General features: G+C 48.5%; 3 protein-coding genes across 12 annotated transcripts in view; 2 read left to right on the top strand and 1 right to left on the bottom strand.

Annotated features, from left to right (window-relative positions):
• Positions 1-14,282, top strand: part of rhbdl1 (rhomboid, veinlet-like 1 (Drosophila)) — a 33,548-nt gene extending 19,266 nt beyond the window's left edge. For all 6 annotated transcript variants that reach the window (XM_056430500.1, XM_056430497.1, XM_056430502.1 and 3 more), the window contains 3 exons: positions 8,524-8,624; positions 11,276-11,336; positions 12,240-14,282. In XM_056430500.1, the coding sequence (XP_056286475.1) occupies positions 8,524-8,624; positions 11,276-11,336; positions 12,240-12,511 (434 nt within the window). In that variant the 3' untranslated portion in view covers positions 12,512-14,282. The remainder of the gene's footprint in view (positions 1-8,523; positions 8,625-11,275; positions 11,337-12,239) is intronic.
• Positions 14,283-17,583: 3,301 nt separating this feature from the next.
• zgc:112496 (uncharacterized protein LOC541336 homolog) lies at positions 17,584-20,438 on the bottom strand. 5 transcript variants are annotated; one of them, XM_056430319.1, is made up of 6 exons: positions 20,360-20,438; positions 19,610-19,759; positions 18,975-19,068; positions 18,670-18,829; positions 18,326-18,478; positions 17,584-17,831 (listed from the first exon to the last, which is right to left on the bottom strand). In XM_056430319.1, the coding sequence occupies exons 2-6, from the start codon at positions 19,732-19,734 to the stop codon at positions 17,677-17,679; spliced, it is 687 nt and encodes a 228-aa protein (XP_056286294.1). In that variant the 5' UTR covers positions 19,735-19,759; positions 20,360-20,438; the 3' UTR covers positions 17,584-17,676. The 5 variants fall into 5 exon arrangements, with proteins under 5 accessions (XP_056286294.1, XP_056286296.1, XP_056286292.1 ...); XM_056430321.1 differs by lacking the exon at positions 20,360-20,438 and adding an exon at positions 20,268-20,331; XM_056430317.1 differs by lacking the exon at positions 20,360-20,438 and adding an exon at positions 20,167-20,249.
• Positions 20,385-24,752, top strand: wdr24 (WD repeat domain 24). Its single transcript, XM_056430315.1, has 11 exons — positions 20,385-20,478; positions 20,870-20,948; positions 21,168-21,652; positions 21,832-22,009; positions 22,168-22,840; positions 22,969-23,081; positions 23,152-23,279; positions 23,372-23,476; positions 23,543-23,880; positions 24,238-24,422; positions 24,490-24,752. The coding sequence occupies exons 3-11, from the start codon at positions 21,172-21,174 to the stop codon at positions 24,656-24,658; spliced, it is 2,370 nt and encodes a 789-aa protein (XP_056286290.1). The 5' UTR covers positions 20,385-20,478; positions 20,870-20,948; positions 21,168-21,171; the 3' UTR covers positions 24,659-24,752.
• Positions 24,753-24,898: the final 146 nt, after the last annotated feature.

Here is a 24,898-nt window from a genome sequence, read left to right as displayed (position 1 = left end):
CCCAGCCACAGTCAACTCTTCCGAGGTGACACCGATGTCGCGCCCCCCCTCGCTGGTAGCCGCTGGGGGAGGTGAGTGTGTGTGGTGCTGCGGCCGGGTTGAAGGTATCCCGCCGCGCCGCCCGCTGCGCTGCGTCTATTTGCGTCCGCTGTGCGAAGCCAACCGAGGACGGAAATATCTGCTGCAGAGACACTCTGTTTGATTTAGGAGGAGTCTAATCCTCCGCTCCGTTTACATTACATTTACTTCGGCGTTTAGTCTCTCCAATAAAAGAGCCCATCGCGCTCGCCGTAGCCATCGCCGTGGCTTCATAACGTGGAGCACAGGAAGTGATGTCATGCTCTGTTCATCGGGATGGAACACGAGTCATCTCATCCAAGGTCAGCTATCGAGCTGCTTGAAAAGCCGTCGTGAGTGTACCTTCTTTGGCCGTGACAGGAATAATGTATATCACATAAAGCAGCTCTTCTTAAGGAATCGTAGCTTCATATTTCATGAGCACTCACTGCTTTTCAAACCGTGTCTCTTGCTCCGTTCACGGCAGGCTGACATGCCGACACTCCCCCAGATCTGATGATCCTGTTCCTCTCATGCTGCCTCCTCTCCTCTGAGAGGATGGGACTTGCAGAGACTGGATTTTTCCTGATGCCGTCTAGGCTCTGAGGTAGCGTGAATATTATCATATTTTCCCCCATGTGGCAAATTTGGACCGGACAGAAAACTGTAGAATAAACCGAATCCGCCTCCTGGAGCGAAGGACACGGCGTGTTGACGGCGGCCGTGTTGTCCCAATGAGAGGGAGGAGTTGTCTTCGTTGCTCCCGGCTTGGCATCGAGCACGCTGCTTGTGTTCATGTTCCCTTTTCCGTGTGTCTGCAGTGAGGGTCCTGATTAATGTCGTGCTTTGGCTCTGGTTCCTCTCCCTGTTCGTCTGACAGTGTGAGCACAGCGGTGTGGGGTCGGATCCCCTTCATCTGGACATCTTGACACTAACCATGAAGTCTCCTTCTTTCCATTCGCATAATCTAAAGGGTTTCTCCCCTCCCGTCGACACTTCAGCAGGGCATGAGCAGATGGATGGAGATGTCAGATTGGATGAGGACTCATTTCAAGTCATGCTTCTCCCCTTTAAGGAAAGCGATGACGGAGATCTCTTTCTGTCTGGATGAGAGAGACGAGTCCATCTCCTTCCCAGGTGGAACACATCCTGAATAGAGCTCCCCGGTCTGTATTATGGTTGAAAGGAGTCTTTGAAACGGACGCCACTCTATTAAATGACATTCGAAGCGATGAGCTTTTCCAATAGACTATAAAATAGACAAAAGGCCATGTGACAGATGGTCGGCCTCCAGTGGAATCACTGCAGGGCGCTGACTGCAGGGCTCTGACTGCAGGGCTCTGACTGCAGGGCGCTGACTGCAGGGCTCTGACTGCAGGGCTCTGACTGCAGGACGCTGACTGCAGGGCTCTGACTGCAGGGCGCTGACTGCAGGGCGCTGACTGCAGGGCGCTGACTGCAGGGCGCTGACTGCAGGGCTCTGACTGCAGGGCGCTGACTGCAGGACGCTGACTGCAGGGCTCTGACTGCAGGGCGCTGACTGCAGGGCGCTGACTGCAGGGCGCTGACTGCAGGGCGCTGACTGCAGGGCGCTGACTGCAGCACGTCTCTGTGCCCGGATGGAGGGCAGACGAGAGACATCCGTCTGAGGCGAGTCGCACAAGTACTGGAACAACCCCGTGGTACGGGCCGAGGTCTCCCTCTCTGAGTCCTGTGAGCGTTCTACTTTAGTATTAAAGACTAAATGGTCAACACGGTGGACTCAGCAGGCGTCCTTTATAATAAGACAGGACAAAATACATGCGAGTGCTTCATCCTCGTAGTTTATCCCAGTAGACCAGATCCATGAATAAAGCACAGCAGTGTGTGGACAGATTTGCTTTTCTGAACTCCTGCCTCCATCACCTGAGTGAGGAAACATGCAGTCTCCTTTAATCGTCCTCTCATGAGGAATGTATAGGCTGACCAACCAAGGAATGCAGATCAATGCATATCAATGTTCTCAGGCATCCATCTTGTTGACGTCTTTACAAATAAAGTGTTGGTGATGAATAGTTTTGCTTCCCTGATCTTCTGTTTTACCTCCGGACTGAAGCCTCGGTAACAGACATGTTTTCACGCTGCTGTCTGTGCCTCATATTCCTTTATAAACAATGGCTCTGTTGACTAAACGTAGCCTCACGTTGAGAGAATCACTCGTAGAGATGAACCCACAAAGAAATATAGCCTGACTCTGCACAGCGTTCTATCGTATTATTTGAGTTGTTTCTTTGCTTGGTTAGGTCTCACTGCGCTCATCATCTTTTTCACAAGCAAGCAGCTGGAGCAAGAAAGCGTTGCAATAAACTGATGAACACAGTCGCAGCTAAAGAGACAACGATTCCCCTCAGGAAACCAAACAGGACTAAAGAGAGCGACTATTGGATTGACATTTGCTGGTGAATCCTGATGTTTCCTTTGGCACCAGCTAGATGTGTAAATACCTGCTTGCATGTCTGCCACATCAACTTTATAAGATGAGTATATGTCAAAGTTTACAGATTGTTATGCTGCCTCCAAAAAAACAAGTTGATCTTAATATATTAAACCCTATGTTTCCTGATTTTAGAATAGACCTCTCCGGCCATTGAGACATCCTCAAAACATCTCCTCGACTGAATGTGATCGTTGGACACATTTCTCTATCAGGGACTCTTTTTTTATTTATTTATTTTTATTTTTTATTAACACATTTATTTTTACAGAATATTTGTAGTGAAATAGCATTTACAGTTTGTTTTGCTGAAAATATTATTTTACAAAAAGAAAATATACAAATGTACTATAACCTTGAAGAAATCACCACACAAGGATGCTGTTTTTTTTTTCTTCACATAAGATGAAAACAAGGAGAAAAACAAAACAACAACAAGACAAAACAAAACAAAAACATTACACAAACTTTTCCCCATCCCACCCCTCCCCTTGTATGCTCTGTTTCCTTTCATTTATACATCTACACAGTCTCTACACAGTTTACCTACACCCATCCGTACACATTTATATCTACACAAACCAATACAGCACTCACAACAAAATAAAACCAAAATAAATAACCTGCAGCGGGCTTAATGTGACGCCGGTCTCACACCACCAGGATCAGCCAAGTCCAGAGATGGCAGAATATCTGAAGGGGCCCCAGATTTTTCCAAAGGCTGCCTGCTTCCCTCTCACATTATATAATATCTGTTCAGGTGTGCAGTAGGACACAAGCTCATTCATCCAGTGTCTTATTGATGGTGATTTTTCGGATTTCCAGTTAATCAGAATACATTTTTTCACTGCAGTGCTCGCAAGTAAGATAAAGTATTTATTATGGTAGTTTGCATTGATAGAGCTTGTGTCCCCCAGAATCCATATCTTTGGGTCCTGTTCAATTTGAATTCCTATTATCCTTGAGGTTAATTCAGTGACGCGTTTCCAAAGTTCTTCTATCAATGGGCAACTCCAGAGCATGTGTAGAAGATCACCGTTTGTCACTTTACATCTCTGACATCTGGGGGAAATGTTGCTGTCCATTTGATGTAACCTGTAAGGGGTGTAGTATGTCCTATGGAATATATTAAATTGAATTTGTCTGTGTTTTGTGGAGATTGTAACACGACCGTGTCCGTTACCCGTGGGTTTCCCCCTCCAGCACCAAGGATCAGCCCGGAACCACGAGGTTTTGCTCAACAGCATCTTTATTCACGTACACCAACACACTCAGCAGACCGCACAACATGCGCCTCTGCTCACTTCTCCCGTCCCTCCAGCTCTGCTGCCCTTTTATACAAGCAGCATCGGCTGCTGACTGATTGCCAACCAGCCAGCAGCCGAGGCCAGATTGGGGACAGCTGCCACAGAGATTAATACCGTCTGCAGGCACGTGCACAGATAGACCCCAAGTGGTGCTCAAGCACCAGCCCTTTTGCCCTGGATGAGAAAAGTGCCCTTTTTGCTGGAGCCCCTTTTATTTTCATTCATCAGTATTTAAGAATAACAATGACTCTCTGTCATCAAGTCCCCCCAAATGTGTTTTGATATCCGACGGAGCATTTATGAGTTCTTGTGAGAATTTCACCCCGACATGCTCCGCGTCGCTCACGAGCCCCGCCTCCTCCTCCTCCTCCTCCACTCAGTGCTCGCGCAGGTCTCCTCGCGTCACGCTAAACGGCTGCACCTCCTTCTCCTCTGACCCGCAGCATCAGACACACAGGTCGTGACGGTGTCTGTCCCCTGACGTTGTTTGGTGATAAATCAACCACGTCGACATTAGCGCTGCTAAAAACATGATGTCGCAACTGGTCCGAAAAAAATAAACAAAAAACTCACGAAATCCGTGGTTTAACAGCCTTGTCCAGCTGTTTACTGACGTCATGTGAACAGAGCGAGGGAGAGATATCCAGGCAGGCATCTTATTTGTGTTGTATAAATGCTATTGAGACTATTTCGAAAGTATGTTGAACTTATTAATTCATTTTATAAATGTCACAAGAATTCACAGCTAGAAAATTGCAGCTAAACTATGATTGCTATCCTTGTACCACATTGTTTTATGTGGTATGTTTCTCTTTGTTTTGGCTGTTCCAGTTTTACAAAGATCAATCTTGTATGAGCATTGCAGAGGGTGAAAAGAGTAAACGCAAGAAAAACTAGAACGGGCACTCGGTAGAGGGCATACCTTCGCCGCAGCCACTTTTTGGGTACTTGGCATGAGAGTGTGGGGAGCTTGATGTCATGTGAACATTTTGGCATTAGTTGCATGCCAATTGGATAAAAATTGACCGCGCTATGGTAAAAAGAAGATGTTGACCTTTTCATGACCTTGACCTTTGACCCGATCAATCCCAAAATCTAATCAAATGGTCCCCGGATAATAACCAATCATCCCACCAAATTTCATGCGATTCGGTTTAATACTTTTTGAGTTATGCGAATAACACACAAACACACACACACATACAAATAAATACACAGCGATCAAAACATAACATTCCGCATTTTCAATGCGAAGGTAAACAACACTTGTAATAACTACTTACTAACCCAGAGTGAGGTCATGCTGGGAAATATCAGACTGAGGCTTTTTAACGCTTTTACAGAGGTTTGATATTTCCCGGCATGACCGAGCGGTCGAGGTTAGTAAGTTGTTTATTATATGGCATTTTTCGCTCTTATCATTTTGTAAATAAAAACTTATTGTAATTGTTAATAGAAAACAATTTCATTTTGTTTAGCTCTCATGTCTTCTCACGACACAATGTGTTTCAATTACTTGCTAACTTCTAGTAACAGCGATCAATATAAAAATCATTTTGCCGATGGGTGCCTTTTTTTTTGGTTTGAGCACCTGCCCCCCAAAATGTCTGTGCACGTGCCTGACCGTCTGTGCCTGTTCCAATAGGTGATACCAGTCTGCCTCCTCGTAGACACATCCTAGGTCTGTTTCCCATTTCCCTTTTGTAGATGTTTTATCATAAACAGGTGACTTTCCGTTGATGATACCGTATATTGAAGATATTATTCCTTTTGTTGATCTGCATAATTTGTTACATAGGTGGGTTTCAAGGGGAGTTTCTTTTGGGATATCTGGGAATATTTCTTTAGATTTCTCCTTAACCCAGTCTCGAATTTGTAAGAATTTGAAGAAACTATATTTGGGAAGGTTGAATTTATCATTTAGTTGTTGGAGGCTAGCAAATGTATCATTAATGTATAAGTCAGCAGCTGTTTTAATTCCTCTATCCCTCCATCCCCGCAACACTGAATCCTCTCTGTGGTGTGAGAGGTTGGGATTACCCCACAGCGGTGCCCTTCGAAGAAAAGAAATATTTATATCCAGGAGTGAGTGAGATTCCTGCCAAGCAGCAAATGTGTTCAGTATTATTGAATTGTTTGTGAGTGGCTACAATTTTTTTTACCGTCGAGCACACCGTGAGAGTGTCATCGACGTGTCATCGACGTGTCACCGACGTGTCACCGACGTGTCACCGACGTGTCATCGATGTGTCACCGACGTGTCACCGACGTGTCACCGACGTGTCACCGACGTGTCATCGACGTGTCACCGACGTGTCACCGACGTGTCACCGACGTGTCACCGACGTGTCACCGACGTGTCACCGACGTGTCACCGACGTGTCACCGACGTGTCACCGACGTGTCACCGACGTGTCACCGACGTGTCACCGACGTGTCACCGACGCGTGTCACCGACGTGTCACCGACGTGTCACCGACGTGTCACCGACGTGTCACCGACGTGTCACCGACGTGTCACCGACGTGTCATCGACGTGTCACCGACGTGTCACCGACGTGTCACCGACGTGTCACCGACGTGTCACCGACGTGTCACCGACGTGTCACCGACGTGTCATCGACGTGTCACCGACGTGTCACCGTGTCACCGACGTGTCACCGGCGTGTCACCGACGTGTCACCGACGGTCACCGACGTGTCACCGACGTGTCACCGACGTGTCACCGACGTGTCACCGACGTCACGACGTGTCACGTCACCGACGGTCACCGACGTGTCAGTCACGACGTGTCACCGACGTGTCACCGACGCGTCATCGGCGTGTCACCGACGTGTCACCGACGTGTCATCGACGTGTCACCGACGTGTCATCGACGGTCACGACGTGTCACCGACGTGTCACGACGTGTCACCGACGTGTCACCGACGTGTCACCGACGTGTCACCGACGTGTCACCGGCGTGTCACCGACGTGTCACCGACGTGTCACCGACGTGTCACCGACGTGTCATCGACGTGTCACCGACGTGTCACCGACGTGTCACCGACGTGTCACCGACGTGTCACCGACGTGTCACCGACGTGTCACCGACGTGTCACCGACGTGTCACCGACGTGTCACCGACGTGTCACCGACGTGTCATCGACGTGTCACCGACGTGTCACCGACGTGTCATCGACGTGTCACAGACGTGTCACCGACGTGTCACCGACGTGTCACCGACGTGTCACCGACGTGTCACCGACGTGTCACCGACGTGTCATCGACGTGTGTCACCGACGTGTCACCGACGTGTCACCGACGTGTCACCGACGTGTCACCGACGTGTCACCGACGTGTCACCGACGTGTCACCGACGTGTCACCGACGTGTCACAGACGTGTCACCGACGTGTCACCGACGTGTCACCGACGTGTCACCGACGTGTCACCGACGTCACCGACGTGTCACCGACGTGTCACCGACGTGTCACCGACGTGTCACCGACGTGTCACCGACGTGTCACAGACGTGTCACCGACGTGTCACCGACGTGTCACCGACGTGTCACCGACGTGTCATCGACGTGTCACCGACGTGTCACCGACGTGTCACCGACGTGTCACCGACGTGTCACCGACGTGTCATCGACGTGTCACCGACGTGTCACCGACGTGTCACCGACGTGTCACCGACGTGTCACCGACGTGTCACCGACGTGTCACCGACGTGTCACCGACGTGTCACCGACGTGTCACCGACGTGTCACCGACGTGTCACCGACGTGTCACCGACGTGTCACCGACGTGTCACAGACGCGTGTCACGACGTGTCACCGACGTGTCACCGACGTGTCACCGACGTGTCACCGACGTGTCACCGACGCGTGTCACCGACGTGTCACCGACGTGTCACCGACGTGTCACCGACGTGTCACCGACGTGTCACCGACGTGTCACCGACGTGTCACCGACGTGTCACCGACGTGTCACCGACGTGTCACCGACGTGTCACCGACGTGTCACCGACGTGTCACCGACGTGTCACAGACGTGTCACCGACGTGTCACCGACGTGTCACCGACGTGTCACCGACGTGTCATCGACGTGTCACCGACGTGTCACCGACGTGTCACCGACGTGTCACCGACGTGTCACCGACGTGTCACAGACGTGTCACCGACGTGTCACCGACGTGTCACCGACGTGTCACCGACGTGTCATCGACGCCTGTGTTCTTCAGGCCTCACTTTGATCAGACATCATTTTTAGAAGGACTTTTTTTATTTCAGCATCCTGAAGGAAAATCCAACGAGTAAATATTCCATTTCAGTTCTTTACCATTTTTTTCAGCTGCAGTTTTAGCAGACTGCTCATATACAGGGAACAGCTCGCAGCACAGAGCATGTGAGTGTGTTGTGTGTTCTAGATGTAAATTCAAAGGTCACGTGAAGGTCAGCCGATGTCACGTTCCCCGAGAACAGAGGCGGATCTTTATTCAGAAAGTTTTCTAAAAATGCACCAAGGACTTGAGCTGCTGCACGATGAGCAACTGACTCCCTTCCTGTTGCCCTCTATGTCCTTTGCTCTGTCTCTCTCTCTCTCTACCTCTCACACACACACACACACACACACTCTCACACTGCATTGCTACTCTTCCTCTCTTACGTACGCTCCTAATGTCTCTCTCTCTCTCTCTCTCTGCAGGCTCGCTGACGGTGTCCATCACTGACATGCGTGCTCCAGTGGTGGGGGGCTCCGGAGGGGTCTACGCTCTGTGCTCAGCGCATCTGGCCAATGTCGTCATGGTAACTGTCATCATCATCATGGCCTCCATTGCTGGATTTGAATGCAATTTTCAGTGTTGCCGGAATGTCAGAGCCATCCACGTGTTGTGTGAGATGGACACCCGCCACGGTGTGTGTGTGTGTGTGTGTGTGTGAGAGAAATATATATATATATGTGTGTTTATATATACAATAGATGTTTTTTATTGCAGGTTGTTCTTGGCCTTACAGGCGTTTCTATTAGTTATTGAAACTATTTATTTGCGTCCCTTAGTAGAGGATTCCCTTGAGCTCGAGAGCTTGTGACAGTATCTATTGTTCACGCCACGAGGTTTACACGCGAAACGCCTTCCACGTTCTCTTCCTCTCTCGCTGTGACGACTCCCTTCAGCTCACGTGGCGGTTCCCTGTGGGCAGCAGGTCAAAGTGCACCGGCCTGAAGCCAACACTCTCACGGTGTGCTCGACGCAGCTCACAGATAGTTTACACTTGATGCCTGTTTACAGCTAAGAAGTCCTTCAAGGCACGTCTAGTTGTGCTCTGATGGGTTTGTGTTTTTGAATGACATCTTGAAGCCTTGTCGAGCCTCGGCGTAGTGGATTCCCAGCCATCATCGAGCATCATCATCCATTTCACTCAACAGACGTGTTAAAGTGCCGCTGTGCTCCAGTCTCCCAGAAGTCCTGCGGCGGCTCCATCCAAAACACATTTGGACCGTGTGTCTCAGATTCAGCTTTGCAATCAAAGTGAACCCTTTTAGCTTTTTATATTTGTGTTTTCTAATCAGAAGAACTCTTCCTTCGAGTCTGTGAATGACCTGCATCTCACTCACCCACATCAGCTCTCCGTCTCCCTGTCGGCAGCTGATAACGAGACGCCTCACAGAACAAATGGATTGGCTGTGGTTGGGTTAAAGATGGCCTTCTCCTCCATGTGAGAGAGGAGTCACATCCCCGAGCAGCATCAGCACCGCCCGCCCAGCTCAGACTCCTCTGCACCACGGGGTTGACTTTCCTCCTCCGGGACATTCATCATTTATCTGGGGAATATGGTGCGCTGCCGCTCCTCGCTTGCTTTTATATGTTTGGGCGCGGCAGGTTGTATTTATATTCTCCCGTCTTTAATGGTGCATCCCGTTCACCTTTTGTTTTTCTACTGTGAGAGAAGAGGAGAAACACTGCGTCTCATTCCCACCACTAAGAACTGAAGGAGGGATGTGATTGGTCCAACTTTCCATCCCAGGCAGTGAATGTGTTATTCTAAGTCAGGATTGTTATTTCCCCCCGGAGAATCACAAAGCCTATTTATTCCCCATTTTCCCCGTCTGTTAAATTATCTTAGCCTTAATTAATAGGGTGCCACTAAACTGGAACCATAAGTGGAGAGCAGCCATGTGTGTAATCGCATCTGTGTGCGGGGAGACGGCTTCCTCTCTCGACGGGCCTCGGTTGTCTCTCAGATGAGTCCAGAGGATGGAGGCTGAGGCATGTCGTCCGTGAATACGCTCACATATGTATCTTGGTTGTTTGTCTCGTGGTTGTTTGTCTCGTGGTTGTTTGTGTCGTGGTTGTTTGTCTCGTGGTTGTTTGTGTTGTGGTTGTTTGTCTCGTGGTTGTTTGTGTCGTGGTTGTTTGTCTCGTGGTTGTTTGTCTCGTGGTTGTTTGTGTCGTGGTTGTTTGTCTCGTGGTTGTTTGTCTCATGGTTGTTTGTGTCGTGGTTGTTTGTGTCGTGGTTGTTTGTCTCGTGGTTGTTTGTGTCGTGGTTGTTTGTGTCGTGGTTGTTTGTCTCGTGGTTGTTTGTGTCGTGGTTGTTTGTCTCGTGGTTGTTTGTGTCGTGGTTGTTTGTCCCGTGGTTGTTTGTCTCGTGGTTGTTTGTCTCGTGGTTGTTTGTGTCGTGGTTGTTTGTGTCGTGGTTGTTTGTGTCGTGGTTGTTTGTCTCGTGGTTGTTTGTGTCGTGGTTGTTTTTCTTGTGGTTGTTTGTGTCGTGGTTGTTTGTGTCGTGGTTGTTTGTGTCGTGGTTGTTTGTGTCGTGGTTGTTTGTGTCGTGGTTGTTTGTGTCGTGGTTGTTTGTCTCGTGGTTGTTTGTGTTGTGGTTGTTTGTGTCGTGGTTGTTTGTGTCGTGGTTGTTTGTCTCGTGGTTGTTTGTGTCGTGGTTGTTTGTCTCGTGGTTGTTTGTCTCGTGGTTGTTTGTGTCGTGGTTGTTTGTGTCGTGGTTGTTTGTGTCGTGGTTGTTTGTCCCGTGGTTGTTTGTCTCGTGGTTGTTTGTCTCGTGGTTGTTTGTGTCGTGGTTGTTTGTGTCATGGTTGTTTGTCTCGTGGTTGTTTGTGTCGTGGTTGTTTGTCTCGTGGTTGTTTGTGTCGTGGTTGTTTGTATCGTGGTTGTTTGTCTCGTGGTTGTTTGTGTCGTGGTTGTTTGTGTTGTGGTTGTTTGTGTCGTGGTTGTTTGTGTCGTGGTTGTTTGTCTCGTGGTTGTTTGTGTTGTGGTTGTTTGTGTCGTGGTTGTTTGTCTCGTGGTTGTTTGTCTCGTGGTTGTTTGTGTCGTGGTTGTTTGTCTCGTGGTTGTTTGTGTCGTGGTTGTTTGTCTCGTGGTTGTTTGTGTCGTGGTTGTTTGTCTCGTGGTTGTTTGTGTCGTGACTGTTTTTGCTGACGAGACACATTGTGCGCTGTGTTGCAGAACTGGGCCGGGATGCGTTGTCCCTACAAGCTGCTCCGCATGATCCTGGCGCTGGTTTGCAGTAAGTGGTCCAGATTGATTTTTTTTTCTCACTCTTGCTATTTGTGTTGAATATTAAGCTCAATATTTCATCTTTAGCACATTTAATGTCCGCACACCTGTTCATCGAGCATCTATCATCTGAAAGGCAAATGTCTGAAGCTCAGCAACAGAGATGCTTCTCGAGCCGTCTCTGTTCACGGCGGCGGCTCCAGGGCGAGAGCTTTGTCTTCAGAGCAGTGGAGTCGTACTGCTCGCCTGCTCCATGAGGACCGACAATGTGACTTTCATTAGAGAGCAGTATGCTCCTCCATCTGCCCGACGCCCCCAGACTGAGAGAGAGTCTCTGCTGCAATGTTTATTTTCTCCTCGGTGTTCTTTTTTTTTAACGAACAGGAAGTTCATCTTCTCGCAATAAAAATGTGACACGTGGTTTATGTGAGTTCTGTTCAGACTGAGTTCACATGGCTCTGGTTTTATACTTCACGTGTTTATTCAGCGAGAACTTTGGGAGAACAGCAGCCCACAACTCAGAAGCAATTTAAATAAATTAAATAATTTAAAGCAATTTTGAGTAAAGATCCGTTTAAATCCTCCCGTGAGCTTTTCTTCGTCAGCAGAAGGAGACTTTGACAAAACACCGACTGCACGACACGGTGCCGCTCATCTTTAGGTCAGGAGGTCAAGCCCAAACGAGGCCAGCTTCTTAGATGTGGTTGAACAAACTTTTCTTAGAAGGATGAGGAAACATCCAAAGATTTTAAATGAGGTACAAGTCACTGGGATGGCGCTGTAGCTCCATGTTCACCGTGCAGACAGAGGTGTTACTCCTCCTCCCTAACTAACTCATGTCAGCCATGATAACAGAGAACGGGCCGTGTGGGCCGATGTCTGAAGAGCTTCTGTCCGTCCTCTCTCCCCGCAGTGAGCTCAGAGGTGGGTCGGGCCGTCTGGCTTCGCTTCTCCCCGCCGCTGCCGTCCTCGGGGCCCCAGCCCAGCTTCATGGCGCACCTGTCGGGGGCGGTGGTCGGCATCAGCATGGGCCTTCTGATTCTGCGCAGCTACGAGGAGAGTCTGCAGAAACAGTGCACCTGGTGGGTCATAGTCTTCTCCTTCATCACCTTTCTCCTCTTCGCCATCTTCTGGAACATCTTCGCATACGAGCTGCTGGGGGTGCAGATACCGCCTCCTCCCTGATGAAGCCCCCCCCCACAGGCCCTCCTCCACATACACACTGACACCACCCGGCTCAAAACAAAGGTTCCCCTTGGACCATAGTTAGCATTTCCTCTCAAGTTAGCTCGAAATGAAATGATATGAAATCATTCAAAACTAAAATCAAACCATGAATCCTTTTTTATAGATACTCTGCAAAGTACGTCTCTTTTATGAAAGAGGGATGACAGTAGCAACATGTACAGGTGAACGTCCCTCGGATCCATTTGGAAGAGCATTATATCTTTTTATATATTCGTTGAAAACTCATCCGCATTACCAGCACTAAACTTTGAGTGAACATTGTTCACCAATGTTCTTTCACCATTCCTTTAACTGTATTTACGGAGAGAAGAGTCAGAGCTGATGAGGCGTGTGGTGAAGAGGAAAGGGAGGAAGAGGAGGAAAGGAAGAGTCTGCAGTGGCGGTGACGATGCTGATGACACGATGGGAGAAGTTGTGTGTTCCATGAGGGTCAGACAGCAGGAGGAGCTGCAGCCCGACACGCTGCTGTAGCCCTGAAGCAGTCGATGCCTGAGAGCTCAGCTGGGATCAGAGATGCAGCTGCTTCAAAAGAACTGAAGGAGTTCTTTGGGAAGAGCTCATGACCTGCTGCAGCTCACAGGGACGGAGACTTGATCCGGAGTCGCTCACACTGATGAAAACAGAAAACAACCGACGGAACTTTGTGTTTAAATTCAGCTGCTAAGCAGGAACTCCTGCCCGATTATTAAACATCAGCCACAATGATTTGCAGTGTTACAGGTTTTAAAGATGTCTGTGGATTCTGTCATCCTCGAGGAGTATCTTCATCCTCGAGGAGTACCTTCATCCTCGAGGAGTATCTTCATCCTCGAGGAGTACCTTCATCCTCGAGGAGTACCTTCATCCTCGAGGAGTACCTTCATCCTCGAGGAGTACCTTCATCCCCGAGGAGTACCTTCATCCCCGAGGAGTACCTTCATCCCCGAGGAGTACCTTCATCCCCGAGGAGTACCTTCATCCTCGAGGAGTACCTTCATCCTCGAGGAGTACCTTCATCCTCGAGGAGTACCAGCTGAGAGACATTACTGTCATTTTCCTTTCATGGGGTCTTAGCAAATTAGAAGACATCTGTTTTTTTTACGTCATCTCCAAGACATCATACCTACACTGTGGATACAAACTCATCGTTCACACAACATAGACAAGACATCAAGATGGGAAAAGAAGCTCCAGGAGAAAAAAGAAAATGAAAAAGAAGCTCATGAGTAAAGGGTCACTGACGTTTCCTGGATGGTCATCACTTCAGAGAGGGAACTCCTCTTGTTGCTGGGTAGACTTACCACCAACTTGCTCGGCGCACCATGTAAAATATGCCATGTCATGCTCTGTGGCTCACTGCGAGACAAGGACACACACACACACACACACGCACACACACACACACACACACACACACACTCTCTTCACCCTCTGTCTTGGAGAGCAGCCACTGTCTGATTCAGCAGGTTGATGAGGACGAACCGAAGAGAAGAACACCCACACACACACACACACACACACACACACACACACACACACTGGCCTCTGCCTGTTCTCGCTCTGACAGACTGAACTGGGGAGGGCAAGGATGTGTCATCACCTGACCTCTGACCTTTGTGTCCCACAGGGCATTGGGGTCTCTCTGTCAGGCCCAGTCTATACCTCAGCTTCTCATTCTTAGGGACTGTAAACTTTTGTAAAGGACTATAAAGAAGAAAAAAGAGTGTTATTAAGTTGTCCCCGTTTTTCATTTGTTAGTGATGTGTGTAATGTATGTTCATAACTTAGAGTATATTTATTTGTATTGTTTTCCTCTTTCAGAGGGGAGAAACGTTTCAAATGGTGCAAAGTGAATCCTATGATTGTTGTTCTTCTGATAGGCTCCGGTCCTCTGAACCAGAGTCCATGTGCAGAGCCCCTCTGTTTGTTGACCACCGACATGACTCGAGCTTGGTTTTATAAATCTGTAGTGCTTTACTAAATAAGCCATAGAAAGAACTAATTGGAGAGGGTAAAAGAAGGAGGGCGCGTGTCGGGAGCTGCAGTGAAACTTGTTTGTGTGTGTCCAACCTTCATGTCGTCATTGTGAATATTCAACCAGTGAGGTGGAAGAAGAGCTGTGAGACACGAGGCTGTGGCGCTCTGTGGGATGTGTTCCTGGAGCGAGACTCATTTCACAACCTGTTCGCCAAATTGTTTGCAGCCATTGCAGCTTAATTTTAAACGTTGCCCACATGTCTAAAAGCTCCCCTGCAGCACGCAGACGCCTCCCTGCAGCATTTCGTTTGTAAATAACAAATTATGGACTGAGCTTCTGTCCGATATTATCTCCAGAGTGATTCAAGCTTTTCGGAGAGCTGAGGCGAGGATAGCAATTACACTTACTCACGCTACGCTCATCTTCAGTCTTTCAATCAATAATTCATTTGAATGTCTTCTCGCTGCCTGGGGGGGGGGGGGGGGGGGAATGTTATGCATTTACCAATTTTGATAGTTGGTCATAAATAAGCAAGCATTTCCTTCCACGTGAAACTGTCAGAAGTGACAGAAGACTCTGTGTTAAATGAGGAACATCCTTGTGATATAGCCAGAAAAAAAGCAATTTTAAGATGCATTAAAAAAGAAAAGATCAGCCAATACATGGATGGATGCTTGATAGGAACTATTTGGCATGCTGGGAAATATTATTGCTTGGTATAGCAAAGATGAATAATGCATAAATACACTGTTAGCCTATAATGAAGATAAAGAGGATGCCTAACAGGAGGTTAATGTGCCCTTTTAAATTAAAATGCATAGGAACCCAAAAGGGTTGTAAAAAGGCCAGTGAACGGCTGTGTTTGTAGAATACATTAACTGAATATTACCCCTCCTGGTAGTTCAGGATGAAAATCAAAGGCGTTTGACCTTTTCTTGCCCCGCAAAAGATACTCATACAAAGTGAAATTGCGAGTATTTGGTTTCTTATTAAATAGCCTGTGAACGAAGCAGACTATCATCAACAGAAGGCAAAATGAGCAGTGCGTTGGTCTCAAACCACCAGGTGAAGGGGAAACTTTCAGGAGAAGTTTGTTTATGTCTCTGCAAAGCAGATCTCCCAGTGCCAACACTAAGCCCCCCCCCCCCCCCCCTGATGAGCGCACAGCATCCTCAAGGGATGGGCGGCTGAGGCTGACCGTATGTGACGCTGTTGGTGAGGGCCGGCGGCTCAGCAGAACAACGTGTCGGCCCTCTTCATGAAGCCTCTGTCACCCCCGTGTCAGAATGATGCTCGGCTCACACACAGGAGAACGCTGATGGGACGTCTTCCTTCAGTCAGCGGGTCTGACGGGCTGCATGATGGTGATTTAACTGCTGCCTTTCTGAGTGACAGGTTTGTTTTCAACAGTATAGGAAAGGCACGGCGAGAGCTGAAGAGGAGCTTCATCACTTTGTGTATCCCCCTGATTGGTTTGGATACAGCGTGCCTGCGATACGAGGGGATGCTGAAGGTCAGCGCCAGCTCATCCGAGTCTCGTTTAGACTCGAACCCGGTCGGTGTGACTGATTCAAAAATGCATCATACTTGACATTTTTTCTGCAGTTTCTTATTTCCTGTTCCTGTATTTTTGTCATATGCGGCCTTTTCTTTTTGCATTCATTGCGATGTTAACTGACATGTTGCCATGTGCCATATTCTCTGCTGCCATGCACATTATTCGATGCTGTTTTACCTCCCTGTGCCAATCCATTGTGCTGGTGTGCCCAATGCCTTGCTATCGTAGACGCGCCTCAACTGAGCACCGGGCAGAAAGGCGGCTTTGCTGTCAGCTGTGTGGTGAAATATTGGACATGATCAGAGACGTTGGTATTGTTAATATATACAGTAGCTGCTCACCAACAAGCCGGCCAGGTTGCCTTTTCTTTGTGTTAAATACAACTTGGATATACATGTCACTGCGGGGACTTAGCAGGTAAAGCAGGCGACTGTAGCTCCAGAGATGGAATCGTTCTTACAACACGTTGAAACCTGACAAGCTGGTTTCGGGTTTCAAGGCCCACAACTGTACAGACGTTTGGCTTTAGTTCTCAAGATATCCTGGATGCTGATGCATTACAAATGTTTACTTTGGTCAGAGTTAGATTTTAGGATATATTTCAACATTGCTAAAGTCTTGGTTTCCCAGTTTCTAGCTTTGGTACGGATACTCTTCATGTTCCCAAAAGCTGCCTGAGCCACTCTGTCATGTTTCCTGAGATGAGTCGTTTCCCTCGGAAGGTTTAGAATTCTAAAAAATAAGTCCTGTGCTGCTGTTGTGATTTTTCATGAGCTGCTTCCTTGTATTGATCAAAATGGTGCCAAGCTTACGAGGTGCGACCTCTCCGATGGACAAGAGGTGGAACCAACACAGCGTTTACAAAAACAAAAAGCAGAAGCTATTTTTCTCGGTCATCAGGAAACTAAAGGAAAACAATTTACATATGGATAATTTATATCAAAGTCCTCATTAATTATTTCACAATCTACTGTACTTTTTAAATGTTCTGAACAGAACCATTTTATATTGTATATATGAATATATTTTGTTTTATTTTGTACTGTTCATTGTACTTTGCTTTAATTTAGAAACTATAAATAAAGAACAATACTGTGGCAACGTCAAACCGCTGTTTGTAATGTTTCAGCTGAAAATCATCATTGTGTGGCAATTTACAACTTATAATTTACAACTCAAATTTAAATGAGCCAAACAATTTTTATTTTGTTAATTTAAGGCCCAAAATTTTATTTATTTTTATTTGCCTGTAAACCAATTAATGTCCACGTACATGCACACGCTCATACATATACCTTCATCTATGTATTGTTTCTTTAAATATAAAATAAAAGCTCACACACGCACACATTTTTTTCTCTCTCAATACTCTGACTTTATGATGTGTCCACTGTTGTCGTCCTCTAGATGTTAAGTCTATGTATTGTCTTTTGTCTTATAATTCAAAAAATTACATTGACATTTTTTATTTAAAAATAAATAAAAGGAAAATACTTAATTTGATATAAAGGCTTTATTATTTAAAAAAGAAATGACAACTAATAAAGCAAGTTTAATGTAAAAAAAATACTGTGCAACATTTGTTTGTTATCTTGTTCTCAGCTTCTTCGTTGGTCTCTGTTCAGTGGCGCCCGAGCGCTTCTCCTTCACGTCCACTTCCTTTGGTGGGAGCTGCTGCTGATTGGCCGACGCCCACAAACACAGCTCCAGCCTGTGGGGCGTCCAGTCCTGCTGGGGATCCGCTGGGGGGCAGAAATCAGAACCAAAGTGGCGTTCATGTGGCTTTCTTTGGGTTTACACAGAACTTTTTGATATCAATGTGTCCTCAAATTATTTTAAATATGGAATACATTTAAATGTGTTTTTTTTCTTTTGAAAAGGGTATAAATAAAAGCCACATTAAATCACCTTTAATGCAAAATTGAACAGCAATACAACATACATCTTCCACTTGTTATCGGCAGTGGGAACATTTTAATAAAACTGGTTCAATAGGATAAGTGCAAAATATGAATTAATGGTCCTAAATTCCATTTTATCAGAAGCAGTGGCAAATGGAAAAGTCGTATGCCTTGATAATTAAAAAAAAACACTTCTTGAAGTTTTTGTCATATGTGGGGGCAGTAAGCAAATACTTCACAAACTAATGGTGCTGTATTCATTGGCAGCGTCACGCTCGGTGTGCTACATGATGAATACAGATGCAGCCACATCTCTGTGGCCGTCTTTAGCTCACCTTTGTTGAGTTTTTCAGAGCACTGGATCATCTCCCCCAAGTAGAGCGCGTAGTGCTTGGCTGTGTATTGGAGGGGTTTTAGTCCTGGGACACTCGCCACGGCTTCATCCGACATGAATGCAGCTCGTCCTGGAGCTGCTGCTGCCAGCACCGCTGCAACAGAACGGACCGTCGGCCCCGAGCCTGGCGAGTGCTTCCATGAGGGGAATGCAAACCAGTTCTACAGCCACTCAATCCCCCAGGGCGAGGACTCCTCTGTACACCAGCACTGTGTGCTTTAGAAGTACCACACGGATGTTTAATAAATAGGAATACTTAATACGGATAGGAGATGCTCTGCTCACCTGAAGCGGTGGCTGGGCCGACTCCTGTCAGGGAGCTCAGCTCTGCGACGGCTGCCTGCACGTCAGGCAGGAGGCTGAAGGCCGCTCGGGAACATCTCTCCACGGCCGCCGCGCTGTTGGAAGCCACCAGCTGCTGCAGTCGGGGCCTGAACTTCCCTCTCTGCAGGAAAGCACACCGGGCCAGTCAAGCACACGATGCACCGCGAGCGGAGAGCCTCTTCGTGGCGGTCCATCAAAGGGAATATTCACAGTCTTCTGTTGTGGGCGGTTGAAGCTCCACGGCGTTATAATGAGGTCTCACTCACAGTGAGCTTCCACTCCATCAGCTTCACCAACTCCGATCGAGTGACATGAATGTCGGGTCGACTTGAAATGAGTGTCGGCAGCTCCTCTTGGTACCTGACCGGTCAACGCAGGGTCGGTGAGCTTTAATGTTATTCTCAAAGTGAAGGTTAATTCTCCTCAATATAATTCATATACAGGGAAACATTTGTTTAAAGTTACCAAACCTTTTGTGACAGATACAATCTTAACTCAAGGTCTACTCACTAGCTTTTTTCATTCAATCAACAGATGGGGCTCTCAGTTGCCATAGAGATGACTTACATGAAGAGAAATACCGCCATGAAAGTCCTTTATGAAATAAAACCACGGAGCTTAAGGTCAACAAGTCCATGTCCAGGACAGCGGAGGAGCAACCCCCCGGTGAGGCTCCGTGACGCAGGTCACAGCCCCAGAAACAACGTGTTAAGTGCACCTCGAGTTGGGATTGTTTTGTCAAACTTGTGTTTTCCTGGTCAAGAATAAACGTTGAGGCTTAAACCAGGACAACATATGTTGAATGACTTACATACTGGAAGCATGATTTAAAACAGGGTTGCCACGTTTCCACATCTCTCCTTAAGTCAGTGACATTGAATGTGTTTTTTTAATTATTTACCACTTCTCGAGGTCCAGCAGCTTTCCAGGTTTCTTCATTTTGGACTTCGCCTCGACGACATCCCAATAGTTCCCAAACACAGCCCTCCATGCGGCTGGGTCCTCACAGGCGAACAGAGAGCTCATGGCAACAGAGAGCGCACACCTCCACCTGCAAACACAGAAACACACAATAACAAGAATATGAGCACAATCACTTCTGTTCGCCACGAGCGGACTGCAGCGTTTCACCATTTGACATGCGACAGGACTGCAATCCACGAATCAGTTGTTGAACGTAAGATCTCGCGAGATCACAGATCAAAATACTACTTCCACTCGAGAAGAACACAAATACTATTTCCGGTTCCGCAAGCATTGAGCAACAACCTCAGAAGGTTTGTCCCCTGAAACAGTTTGTTATGAGTTTGAGTCGAGGCTGTCGCCCAGTAGAGCAGTTATATAGTTATGTGTTAAACATTTATCCAACTATCCGACATGCTTGTGAAACGAATGTCGTGCGCGTGACTTCTTTGTAAAAGTACTCGGTAGCTCGGTTAGCTAGCTAGCTAGCCTCACATTCCTGTCGTGTTTCCGGCTGAGCTCGGCTCGTTATCCGGAGAAACGCATCCGAGACACGCGAAGAGAAGGAGATAACGATACACGTGACGTCAGCTCACGATTTAACCCGTTTTGGAGGAAAGGGAACCGGGGCACACGACAAGAGGCAGCTGAATAGTGTAAAAGCGCATGCGCAGCAGAGGAGGCGCACCCTCAGGTCGCTGCTCGCGAGCTGCAAGGAGATCGATAAAGATCGATAACAGCGAGGAGGTGATCAGCACGACGGAACCTCAGCGCAGGAGCTTTAAATAACATAGAGGCGAAACAGAGGTAAACAAACCAGTCATCTGACGAGTTACATCCGGAAGTCATAACACACGTCATATATATATATATGTGTGTGTGTGTGTGTATATATGTGTGTGTGTGTGTGTGTATATATATATATACATACACACACATGTGTGTATATATGTGTGTGTGTGTATATATATATATATACATACACACACATGTGTGTATATATATGTGTGTGTGTGTATATATATGTTACACTAAAGCAAGGAGGTGACCCACAATGATAACGAGATGCTTGTGCAGTGTGACTAAGTCAGTGTTGGCTTCCATGTCTTTTGATCAACGTTTAAATAACAGATCATTGTTGAGAACATGTTGTTTTATTGTGTTTCTATGTGTTTTTTACACGGTAAACTCTTTCTAGTGACCCAGCTCTCATGGGAGCACATGCAGAGGACTCTGTGCTGCTGCAGACGTTGACTGGGCCGGTGGTTCTTCCACAAGTGAGTCCCCAAGACGTCATTGTCTAACATGTTAAACATAGATCAATGTTGCACTGACTGCCACCTCTCCTGCCTTTATTACGGTACTGATCTAACGTTGTTTAGTGCCACCTTCTGGTGGATTTATGAACTTTAAATTATTAAAGTCGTGCTGGGAAAGCAGCCAAATCGTTTGCTGCCTAATGTGTGTTGAGCTGAGTGAAGGCCCTGTTGTCTCAGGAACATGGAGAAGATGTCCCGCGTTGCCACGGCCCACAGCAGCAGCGCCAGCAGCTCACGAACGATGTTCTGCCACCTGGACGCTCCGGCCAACGCCATCAGCGTGTGCCGGGACGCCACGCAGGTGGTGGTCGCGGGCCGCAACATCTTCAAGATCTACGCGCTGGAGGAGGAGCAGTTTGTGGAGAAGCTGAATCTCCGCGTCGGACGCAAACCCTCGCTCAACTTTAGCTGCGCCGACGTCATGTGGCACCAGATGGAAGAGAACCTGTTGGCCACCGCCGCCACCAACGGGGCGGTGGTCACCTGGAACCTGGGGAAGCCCTCTCGGAACAAGCAGGACCAGCTGTTCACAGAACACAAGCGCACCGTCAACAAGGTGTGCTTCCACCCCTCGGAGGTGAACATGCTGCTCAGCGGCTCCCAGGACGGCTTCATGAAGTGCTTCGACCTGCGCAAGAAGGAGTCGGTCAGCACTTTCTCAGGTGTGTTGTCATGTGCATCGGGTTATTACCATTAACTGAAATACAACTGTCTTTAGTTACTAGAAATCCTTGAATAACATTTGCAGGTGTTTTCACAGTTTTCTGCGAAAGTGTTTAAACATTGTTGAAGAAAGAAAATCAAGAAAGTAACTCGTAGAGTTTTTATTTTATTTCCCCAGGTCAGTCCGAGAGTGTTCGGGACGTCCAGTTCAGCATTAAGGATTATTTCACATTTGCTGCGACCTTTGAGAACGGCAACGTCCAGGTGTGGGACATCCGGCGGCCCGACCGCTACGAGCGAATGTTCACCGCCCACACCGGCCCGGTGTTCTGCTGCGACTGGCACCCCGACGACCGGTGAGCCCCTCGAGACGCAGACACCTGAGACACCCGAGGGGTTTCTCTCTCAAGGCGTCTTCGCTCCTTCTGTTTGCCACTTGCCATTCGTAGCGCTTGTGTCGGGTGTTTTTTAATTCTCATTTGTTAATCGCAGTCTCACTTTATTTCTATGTTAGGGGATGGCTGGCGACGGGCGGCAGGGACAAGATGGTGAAAGTGTGGGACATGACCACGACCCGGGCCAAGGAGATCTACTGCGTCCAGACGATCGCCTCGGTGGCGCGGGTGAAGTGGCGCCCTGAGAAGAAGTTCCATTTAGCCACCTGCTCCATGATGGTGGATCACAACATCTACGTGTGGGACGTCCGCAGACCGTTCATTCCCTTCGCCACCTTCGAGGAGCACAAGGATGTGACCACTGGGATTGTGTGGCGCCACCAGCACGACCCTCACTTCCTGCTCTCTGGCTCCAAGGACAGCACGCTCTACCAGCACATGTTCCAGGACGCCACTCGTCCCGTGGACAAGGCCAACCCAGAGGGCCTGTGCTTCGGCCTGTTCGGGGACTTGGCCTTCGCGGCCAAGGAGAGTCTGATCAGCAGCGACGCCAACAGGAAGCCGTACCCCGGGGGCGACCGGCGCTACCCCATCTTTTTCTTCAAAAAGCCCGACCCGACAGAACAGTTTGACCACGTGTCCAGCGCCCTGAGTGTCTTCGAGACGGACCTGGACAGCAACAGCATGGACTGGTTCGTGAAGACGGCTCAGCTCTACCTCCTCTGTGGGAAGCCGTTTGCTGAGCTGTGTGAGCACAACGCCACGGTGGCCCGGGAGCTCAAAAGACCTCAGGTCAGACCGACCAGCAGCACATCGATACTCAGTGCTGTTAAAAATATATATATATTCAATAATGATGCGTGTTACAGTAATTGTGTTTGGCATATGAAATGAATATTTGTTTCTCCTTTAATTCAAAGGTTTCCACAACATGGACCATGTTAAGAATTATGTTTTCAGACCCAGCCAACCCCACAACGCCCGGTCTGAGCCACAGCCTCAGTAAACTGGGCACCTTGCCTCTGATGAACAGGTGAGCGCCTCGTCCCCACCGCACAGCGGCGCCGGGCCTCGGCTCATGCCGGTGTACGTTGTGCTCTCAGTTTCAACATGAAGGAAATGAGTTCGGGGATTGGCCCAGAGAGTCGACTGGAGCGCGGGAAAGGTGAGAGCAGGCAGGACAACCTCCACCTGGAGCCTGGGAACTTGCACATCAGCAATAATAATGAAGGTGAGAGTTGCCACTAAAACTGCTTGTACTTCTGTAATCTCTATAATATTCAAGACTTGTCTAAATCAAGTGTTTGTCTGATGTCCCTTCAGAAAACGAGGAGACGGAGGGCAGCGACGGGCAGGCCGAGTACATGTTCGGGGACGCCGAGCTGGACGACGACGACCTCTACTCCATGGAGCACGAGAACCAGACGGGTGAGTCACGACGGCGATGAAGAGCATCCGCCCTGTCGGCTCTCTTATCCGATGTGATCTCTCCAGAGGAGCAGGAGTACACGCTGCCCCAGGAGGCCTTCCAACTGCGCCACGAGATCATGGATAACCCGTCGGCTCCGGAGCACCTCCAGCAGGACAAGGCCGACTCGCCGCACGTCAGCGGCAACGAGGCAGAGGTCACGTGTCTGACGCCCATCGAGTCCTTCTCCCTCATCTCCATTTCCCAACCGCTGTTCAGCCCACATTTACCGGCCAGCTTCTTCTGCCCCATCGTGCGGGAGATGCTGAGCTTCTACGCCGAGCAGGGCGACGTGCAGATGGCCGTGTCTGTGCTCATCGTCTTGGGGGAGCGGATCCGCAAAGAGGTGGACGACCTCACCCAGGTAGGTCCGGACTGGTGTCTCATGACTGCATTAGAATCTTTTATTGGACAAGAACTAAAGATGTTTTGTGTTGGCAGAGGCGTTAATGCAAACAATTTAGTTTCTTTTGTTTTCATTACTTACTGAAAAATGTGATAAATAAGTCGTAAAGTTACCTGAATATACATTTTAGGTGTAATGCATTTGCACTGCCACATTTATTGGATACCCTTAAAGTTAAATGGGAAATATCCAGCAAAGACTCAGGATTCTTTAGGCCTTGTGTATGATGTCTTTACATGAGTCACTAATAAACCTTCAAAGCAAAGCACTGCATTGCCGGTGAGGAACCCTGACGCGGTGGCGCTTCCCTTTCAGGAGCACTGGTACATGTCCTACATCGACCTGCTGCAGCGGTTTGAGTTGTGGAACGTGTCGAACGAGGTCATCAAGTTGAGCACCTGCAGCGCCATCACCTGCCTGAACCAGGCGTCGACCACGCTGCACATCAACTGCAGCAACTGCAAGCGGCCAATGAGCAACAGGGGCTGGATCTGTGACCGGTACGAGCCGTTTGATGGTTGTTGTTGTTGTTGTTGTTGCTCTGACGGCGCCCTGTGTCTCCTCCAGGTGCCACCAGTGTGCCAGTGTGTGTGCCGTGTGCCACCATGTGGTGAAGGGGCTGTTTGTGTGGTGCCAGGGCTGCAGCCACGGGGGACACCTGGAGCACATCAGGAACTGGCTGAAGAGCAGCGCCCACTGCCCCGCCGGCTGCGGCCACCTGTGTGAATACACCTGAGCCCCCTGTGTGAATACACCTGAGCCCCCTGTGTGAATACACCTGAGCCCCCTGTGTGAATACACCTGAGCCTCTTGTGTGAATACACCTGAGCCCCCTGTGTGAATACACCTGAGCCTCCTGTGTGAATACACCTGAGCCCCCTGTGTGAATACACCTGAGCCCCCTGTGTGAATACACCTGAGCCCCTGTGTGAATACACCTGAGCGCCCTGTGTGAATACACCTGAGCCCCTGTGTG

This window comes from Pseudoliparis swirei, chromosome 13 (genome assembly GCF_029220125.1).
Source record: "Pseudoliparis swirei isolate HS2019 ecotype Mariana Trench chromosome 13, NWPU_hadal_v1, whole genome shotgun sequence".
Taxonomy (NCBI): Eukaryota; Metazoa; Chordata; class Actinopteri; order Perciformes; family Liparidae; genus Pseudoliparis; species Pseudoliparis swirei.
This window is presented reverse-complemented; position numbering and strand designations above follow the sequence as displayed.